This window comes from Limulus polyphemus, unplaced genomic scaffold, assembly GCF_000517525.1.
Source record: "Limulus polyphemus unplaced genomic scaffold, Limulus_polyphemus-2.1.2 Scaffold1465, whole genome shotgun sequence".
NCBI lineage: Eukaryota > Metazoa > Arthropoda > Merostomata > Xiphosura > Limulidae > Limulus > Limulus polyphemus.
The window spans coordinates 220268-229481 of record NW_013667075.1 but is presented as its reverse complement, the minus strand read 5'-3'; the positions used below and the strand labels follow the sequence as shown (position 1 = coordinate 229481).

Below are 9214 nucleotides of genomic sequence, written 5' to 3'. Positions count from 1 at the left end.
GACGAATCTGTCGAAAAAACTACGTTGATTACAGCTATTTTCTTGGAAAAAAAAAAGGGCATGGTGGATCGCCAGTTCAAGAACCCAATAAGGTAGTTTCGGATTCCCAATGAACACTATACGACAACCACTATGTGGTTATTTTGATGTGCCCGTTCAATTCCACCAATTGATTTCCTCAACAAATGACAATGAGCTCAAGTCGATCACGTGTCGTGTGAGCACGAGTTGAGTGAAGCAAGTGGTGATGGATTATAATGACATGATTTTATGTGTTGCGGGTAAAAGATGCTTAACTTGTGAAATAGCTTTTTAAAAGAATTCCGAACAGCACACCAGTCTTTTAAAATATATTTTATTTTCCTGAAGTGTGCTCTAAATATAGACTGGTAGTTATAGAACTTTAATATTATTAAAATTATCACAGACCGACCGCACACACAAGATAGGTAAGTATATATACTGTAAATGCGAAAGTCTTTCTTCCTAAATAAATATTTATAAAACTAGAGAATAAGTTACAGTTAAAATATACTTGTGCAGAAAATGTAATTTATGTTGACCCATCATGTTTATCGAATACATTCTGGGAATCCAACATTCAAAACCGAAAACCTGGTAGTTTAATTAACAAAAACCAAAATTATCTCGATATCCCAAAAGGCACAGAATAAAGTAAATTAGTAATATAATGAACAAACGACGAATGTAATTATATTATTTATAAATTTCTACATTTTTTTACAAATATGTGATTCTTATAAAAATGAATTGTGAAGTTTTTGAAGAAGTTGAAACTTATAATGGGTGAGATTCGAACCCTCGACCCTGCCTAGGGGATGCTGATAGCCCAGGACTCTTGAGTTTTGCATAGTTGGCTAAAATATTTGCTCGGTAAAATGAGTCACGGTTTCGAATCTCGGTCTCGGTTTTCACTTCTTCAGAAGTGTGTCTAACTTTACAGGCCAGTGCGCTGCCCGTAAGGTTTCTAAAAATTAGAAAAAGTTTATGGTTACTACATTTTGGAATTCCTTTGAGGCTGAGAAATCACATCATGCAAACTATGCTTTAAAGGTTTCTTATTAACAGCTTAAGAATAGCTAAACTTCTGATTCTGTGAAAAAACAAGAGGGAATCCTCAATAGCCGGGGCACTTGAAATTCTTTAAGGCAGGATTAGAGTAAATCTATGAGATCTTTGTTTCCCTTTTCATTAGCTGTATTTTTGTGCATCAGCAATACCAAGCGGGGAGCGAGCGTATACCCGATTCGATTTTATTACTCATCAGGATCTCTACCAGTCTACCCTCAATTTGAAATTCTTTTAGGCAGGATTAGAGTAAATTAATCTATGAGACCTTGGGCGTGGTCAAATAACTCACTCAAAAGGGTTTAACCTCCTGAGTCGAAAACTGTAATTAGATCCCAAATTGGTCAAGAGATGACGAAACTATGAGCTAAACATTTGTATTTGAAAAACAACAACAACTCAGAGCCGTTCTATGAGCCGCTATGCCGCGGCTAAAAATATGAATAACCTTTGATACTTTTAGTGGAAGAATGATTTTACCCGTTCGTGTCGGAGAAATCGTCTGTAACATTACTCCTAACTTCACAAAACAATAATATAACACATTAACCCTAAAGCGAGAGTTTGGGTGACTAAGATAAAATGCTGAGAGCTGCGTAACAGTTTTGTTTTCAGGCTAAGCTATGAATTTCGTCTTCACTATAGATTGTTTACTTCTAAAGTTTTGATATATTTGTTTTGAATACACTTTTTTTTTTGTCAGAGCAGATGGAATTGGAGGTCATTCATTCACTAATATATAAACCCGTGTGTTATCCACGTGCTTAAAACGCCACTTTACGAACAGTTATACGCATTTAGATTTCCAAAATGAAGATTAAGAAACGTAAAAACGTTTTATTATATGCACCCTAAAATACTTTGGCTTTTATCTTAAAATATTGGCCAAAAGACAGCTGTAAATCACCCACTTTTACAAATTCCGATGTAAATTTTTTTACCTCTTACGAAGAGGTTGTTGTCCTTAAAATACCACTCCAAGTCTTAAAATAGACTATTTACTTCGAAAGCATTTGGGAAATGTGTGTATTTGGTTCAAGACAACACAAAAATAATCAAATTGTAATAAAATTGTTCTCAACTCTTGAAATATTTTGAAGTTTAGGATATCATGTTCACTGGTTAACTAAAGAATAAATCTTGTTTTACACCAAGCAGCACCATCAGTAACTGATCGATAGCAGTAAGTCGGGTTTGACTTTTGGTGGTTAGCGTCTCGGGTTATGGATCAAAAAGTTTAAGGTTCAAGACATGTTGCACTGAACACAGTCCACACTTTTAGTTGTGAGCGCGTTATAAGTGCAACTGTCAATTCCATTATTTGGTTGAAGTCTTGGTCCCGGAGACACTTTTCGGTTATCGAATTTTATATTAATTATTATATAATAATATTACTACTTCACTGGTTACTAACGGATTTAAATAAATAGTTCAAGTCTATGATAGACTTTTATGATTTGATATTTATACCTAGCATAACGCAGTACGGTAATCATACTTATGGCGAAATGAAATTGATGAGGATGACTTGTACTCTTGTATAATTCAGTGGTACAGCACTGGAGTTTTTAGCCTGGGGTACCGGGCTTAGTTCCCCGTATTAGAGTCACTTTTCGCTTATCGGCTTTTCAGGTAATATATTTAAAATTAATAAATACAATATAATAATATTATTATTTCACTGATTCAAAGAGTCTGACAAAGCCAATGGCGACAGGTGCTTCTGGCTGACTGCTCGCCCTCTGATCAAGTAGTTCAAAAGCTGACCAAAGCCGTTTGGCCCATAAGATGCTCTTCTGGTCGAAAATACCAATTACATTATATTTATAATGTAAAGTTTAAATTACAATCATCATTTTAAACTTTTAAGGTACGTGCGTGTTACTGGCAGATTCGCGCTCCAAATTTGGGACATTAAATGATCAATATTACCTGAACTTTGCTGACACTTTAATTCATTGTGCTACAGAAAGTGTGATATTACAGTCAGTTGAATACTGAAAATAAAAACAGGGGGGAGAACACGCAGTGAAAGTATTATATTAAAATCAGTTCGATAGAATAAATTCTTTGATTCAAGTGTAGATACACATATATAAAATTGCAATTGGCAAAAATCAGTTTATTCTCTATAGTTTACCCTCATTCTTTTTCATTCCACAAGTATACAATTCCTACCCAAGTCTGCAATTTGTATTCCTCGTAACAGATCTTGCGAATAATGAGTGCTTTTGAGCGATGATTAATAAGATGAAAACAATGGTAGGAGGAGCCATAATTCACAAGTTAGAAAATAAAGTAACACCAAAACTGAAAATATCGTTTGTTTGTGAGTTGTTGTTGTTTATTGTACAAAGCTATACCGCCAACTCATGGGCTACTCTTTTACCAACGAATAGTGGGATTGACCGTCACTTTATAACGCCTCCAAGGCTGAAAGGGGATTCGAACCCGCGACTCTCAGATTGCGAGTCGAGCGCCGTAATGACGTAGTGCATTAATAAAAGAACTCACACTCACTAACAGTTGTAACTCTTATCAAATGCACCCATGGTGTATTTTTGCTTGTTTATTTTAACGCAGAGCTACACAATAGCCTAACTGTGCTCTGTCCACCATGGGGAATCGAACTCCAAATTTTAACGTTTTAAGTGTGTAAACTTACTGCTGACCCACTACCCACTAGAGACTCATGTGTGTAGATAACAGTAAACGATAATGAATGAAAGTGAATATTTTATTACTCATGCATTTAAAAGATTGTTAAAATATAATCATTTCTATTTATTGTTTGCATACTAATCGTAATGAATTTCAAGGGTCGGGTATGGCTTAAAGTTAGCTTGCCGGATTGTGAATCGGAGGATCCATAATGCGAGAATATTCAAAAAACAAAACAAAACATAATAACATCAGTCCCACTAAATTTATAGGTGATTATTTTTAATTTTCTTATTCAATCAAATTCATTATTTATCATTTTGATTTTTTCGAACAGATAAGCCAATAGAACAAAATATATCCTACTTTAAACATGTCGTTACTATGTCACTTTCTAGAGCTATATATATTCAGAAGTTTCATATTTTTTTTATAATCTCATTGTCATGATATAAAAAAACTGTTTAGTGTAGATATTATTAATTTATTTATTTTGTGAGTGGATATTTTTTGATTGTTTAGTTTTGTTCATAACAAGAGAGTAAGAAACAATTATTTTAAAGTAAATGTTATGAGATGTTTAGTTAAGTAACTCGGTAAGAGTCGTACGTTGTGTTTATAACTCGTTGATGTCGAGATTATCAAACGTCACGTGAAATTTATTGATGTCGCGGATATAGCGAGTAGACAGTTAAGTAATAAACGTATAAATATTGTGAGATGAGCGGGAAAAATAGACAGACAAACAAAGACAGAGCAGACGAGAAGTAAGGTAAAATTACGAGAAGAAATTCGGCCAAAGAAAAGTTAAACGCAAAGTTAATCGTCGTAGGGGTGGAAGGCCTAACGATTAATATAGGCCTAGCAGTTAATATATTAGAATGAGACTAACGGTTTTGGAAGATATAATAAGAATAGTTTATTTCGTCAAAAAGAGTTCTAAAGTAATTTACTAGCCTCAGTGGACTTTGGCAAATAGACAGACAGACGATTCTCGGAATTACAAAGAGAGAAAGTGGAGCAGACGATTTTAGAAGTATAGGATAGATCCGTTGTAACTCGACGATAAAGTAAGTGAACTATACTCGGATAGTTTGGCGATATAGTAATAGAGAAAAATAATTCGGCTTGTCCACTGAAATTCTAAAGCAATTGAATTGGCCTAAGTGAACTTTTGACAACAAGAAGAGAACTATATAATGTTTGTGGTATGCCTATGATCTCTACAGTGTAAAGAATTTGTTGTACATACGTTTAACTAGTTCCAAGTATATATAGTATTTTGAAAACAAGTAGAGTGAGTGCTGTTCGTTGATTTTTGAATTTATCACCAACAAGTCACAGACACCTACTGTAGGACAGATATCCTTAGCCCAACACATCCATATATTTACTTAATACATACTTTAAAAAGTAAGTTGTTTTGACACACTTATATTTTGCTTTCAAATGAAATTCTAATTAAGTAACAAAGTAAGTTAACTTACCAGTGTACGAAATATTTTGAATATTACTTTTAAATATAAGAACGTTTCGTTAGCTATCTCTTCTCTGATTCTTGAATGACAAACAATATCTTAAAGTAATGGATTATTTGAAGAGAGATTCCTTTAGGCAAGTTTTAAACTCAATAATAATCCTGAAAAATCTGCAATGTTTGAAAAAAAATAACAACAAAAATACCCGATGATAGTCATAGAATCATTTCCTTGGATGAAGAAGGACATATTAAGACTGTTATCAGGAAACGAACAGTAAGCTAAAGTCAGAGATTTAACAAGTTTGTATAAGGATCCATCCGTGAATATTCATTACACAAGAAAAATGAGGCCAGTCATTCGCTGACACTTAAAACCACTGATGTGGTGAAGAATCAATTCTTTGGGTACGTTTCCTCACACAGAGAATAAAATAATGACAGACTTATAAAATAATATCCCATAATATTTGTTTCGTTAGTGATTTTAACAAACAAACCAATTAAAGGATCTTTAAGGAACTCTTATAACCTTCAAATAAAACCTGCGCCTTTTTTGTTTGTTTCTAGTGTTTCCTTCTTTTACAAATTGAAGAAAAACAGTACGTTTATACAAAATAGGTTTGGTTTAGTTTGAATTTCGCGCAAAGCTACACGAGAGCTATCTGCGCTAGCCGTTCCTAATTTAGCAGTGATAGACTAGAGGGGAGGCAGTTAGTCAATACTATCCATCACCAGCCCTCGGGCTACTCTTTTATCAACGAATAGTGGAATTGACCATCACTAAATAACGCTCCCACGGCTGAAAGGGCGAGCATGTTCGGTGATGGGGATTCGAACCCGCGACCGGCAGATTGCGAGTCAAGCTTCCTAACCATCAGGCCATGCCAGGCCTATACAAAATAGGAGAACCCTATGAGCCATGGGGGTGTTATAATGTGACGAACAATCCTAGTAACTTAAGAGTTGGCGGTGGGTGGTGTTGATTAGCTGCTTTACCTATCTAGTCTATCACTTCAAAATAGGGACGGCTAACTTTGATAGACCCCCAGTTGCTTTACTACAAATTCAACAAACAATTAATCGTCTAATTTTAAAAAATGGCCTTCGATAAGTATGAGAGCTTATAGCGCTAAAACTCGGGGTTCAATACCAGTAGTGGGCATAGCACTATATATATATATATATATATTGTGCTTAATAACAAACAAACAAACCTTTTTAATTAATCACTTGCTCAGTCTTAAACTGAAACAAAACGATTCTCAATTAGTGAGTCAGCCATCATTCATTCGGAGTGTTTAAGATACCTCTTGAATTACGTTAAACAATAACAAAAATTCACAAACCTAAAAAAAGACAATATATTAATTACAGTGTACGAAAAAAAAGAAAAGAAAAATGTCTCGGCCATTTTTTTAAATCAACCATTTAATAAGTTTAACTCCTTTGAATGAATATCATGTTCTTTTCTTAATTTGCAAGATATTACTGTTCAGTGATTGTAGATATAATTTTATTTCATAACTTGATGATTGACTAATAACCACTAAGTTATAACTGTTTTAGGCTTACAGCTCTGTTGCCGTCTCAGGAATACGCTCTGGGATTCTCTTCAAGTTTTTGTCTCGACAATCTACAACACCATCGAAGCAAGTGCAAGGATAAGGACACATTAGTTCGGTCTGGCAACCACTAGAGGTCTCCTCCACACCTGACGAAAGAGATAAGAACAAAGAATGTTGTAAAGTTTACAATCGGAACACAGATTGAAAATATATTCCTCAAAGCTAACGATGCTTCACGTGTATTAATGTGATGTAGTGATGTTCGATCGGATGTAGTTTGTTGAGAGCAAATAAGTTTTGTTACAACTGAAGTAGAGCGGAGTTTGATGTATTTTTTTTTATTCAAACAAACTAAATGGCGTTGTATCTGTTGTATTTTCAGTTCACTTTGGAGAATCTTATGCAAAATTCAGTCAGTGATGAAGTTGTGTTTATTGTATATTTTAACTACTTTGAAATTATTAGAATCTAAATCTTACGTTGAGAATTTATGTGTTGTGTTCGTTAGTTAAACAATCAGTAGCTAAATGTTAGCTAATGATGTTTGATTCATTTTACTCGTTATTTAAACTGGAATGATCACATTGTGACGTTTTGCATCACGTGTTTGTCATCTAAATTGGAATGGTCACAGGCTAAAAGTTTTGTATTAACATTTTTGTATTCGTTACTTAGACTATAACAGTTTCCCTGATCCCCATACTCATATTCTGTACCCACGGAAACTGATTCTACGGAGTATGAAAGCGACACATCAGTGAGTATGTAAATTAATGAACTTGAAAAAATATTATTTTCCTTTAATCGCAGTTTTTAGTTTTTACGAACTAGTGTAGAAGGTCGATCTTTGTTGTCACTTACTCCCCCTTTAGCATGCTCACACTTCCATAGGGGGCGTATCATAAGTTGGAAACCGCGATGTTAGAATGATCAAAGCTAAAAACTTACGTTATAAAGTTTTGCCTCTTTTATTTATCAGTTAGATTAGAACGATCAGAAGCTAAAAGTTAAATAATACAGTTTCGTCTTTTCAATTCATTAGTTGGATTACAACGATCAGAAGTTAAAAAATACAGTTTCGTATGTTATATTCATTAGTGAGACTGAGTGATCAGAAGTTAAAACTTACCGTTGCACCTGAGATAAGATCCATCTAAAGCTGCGACGTCTTTGTTCTTTAGGTAAAAGGGGAGAGCACAGCGTGCGAAGAGCCCTAAACGAGGGTTACTCCTCAACCAGCTAGCTAGCCAGGAGAGATGACAGTCGCAGGTAAGCGGGTTGTCAGATATACGCCTGTGGAAGTCAAGAACAGTTATAATGCTATTTATTGTGGCGACTACGGCCCTAAGCGGAATGAACAGTCAATAATACACAAAATTGATTTTATGAAAGTTACAAACAAACAAGCAAACATTTTTATTCTACAGAAAATCTTTGAGATATCAAGCACGCATGTGGTCCTGAAAATGCGATCGAGACCTTGAGTTCTATCCTGCAGATCTTGTTAGACGTATAAATCGTTCTTATTTTTGGCTCATTAAGTGATAAAATACTTATTGGGTAAAGATGGACAGACACGAATAATTACTAAACCCAACTAAAATACATGGCGTCAATTAGCAATAATTGCTTTCACTATTGCCGGTTTGTTAATAAATAATTTTGTCGTACAAATAAGATCATAGACCGTTAGCTCCCCACCACTAATGGCTCAACGGTAAGTATACGTACTTACAACGCTAGAAGTGAGGTTTAAATACTCTTGGTGGGCAGAACTCAGATAGCCCATTGTTTAGCTTTATTCTTTACAGCAACATAGACCGTTAAATTTATTTTATTTCGTTTTTTTTTCTAGTCTGTCACTGCATCAAATGTCTTCACACCATCAAGGATTATTAACGGTACCATCAGCGAATTCTTTAGAACCCATAGCAAATTTCATACAAGGTATAAAAGTTTTTATTTTTTTTTGTATAATGACTAACAACTTTTTAAATCTATGCGCCATCTATCAATTTTGGGAAAAAAATCTGTAACTCTTTCGAGTTATATGTTTATATATGTTTTTACAAGAATCCTTTTCAAATCCTATCTGACTTTTAGGGTGAAGAAAAGCCCTTTCAAATCCTACCTGGTACAAGTATATTTACAGTTAGAAGGAATTATTTTCGAATTCTACCTCGCTTATGGATTTTCAGGAGAAAGACGAAAATATTTTCGAGTGTTACCTGACTTAAGAACCTTTTGAAAGAAAAAAGGAAGAAATGAAAAAACCTTTACAAACATTACTTATCTTAAAAGCCCTTAATGCTAATCCTAACTGACCTTGGAATTGTTAGAGAAGTGTCCACTATATATATACACAGCGTGGTCACAAGTAAATAGACACCACCGTTTCAGAAAAATGACACTTTTCAGT

The 9214-nt window shown here is 34.4% G+C and overlaps 1 protein-coding gene across 1 annotated transcript in view; it reads right to left on the bottom strand.

Moving 5' to 3' along the window:
• The window catches only part of LOC111086825 (slit homolog 2 protein-like), a gene marked incomplete at its 3' end in the record, with an annotated part of 189243 nt that overhangs the window by 26410 nt on the left and 153619 nt on the right, over positions 1–9214 (bottom strand). The window contains exons 8-9 of the mRNA XM_022391287.1: positions 7925–8088; positions 6803–6941 (exon numbers count right to left, since the gene is read on the bottom strand). Coding sequence (XP_022246995.1) covers positions 6803–6941; positions 7925–8088 — 303 coding nt within the window. The remainder of the gene's footprint in view (positions 1–6802; positions 6942–7924; positions 8089–9214) is intronic.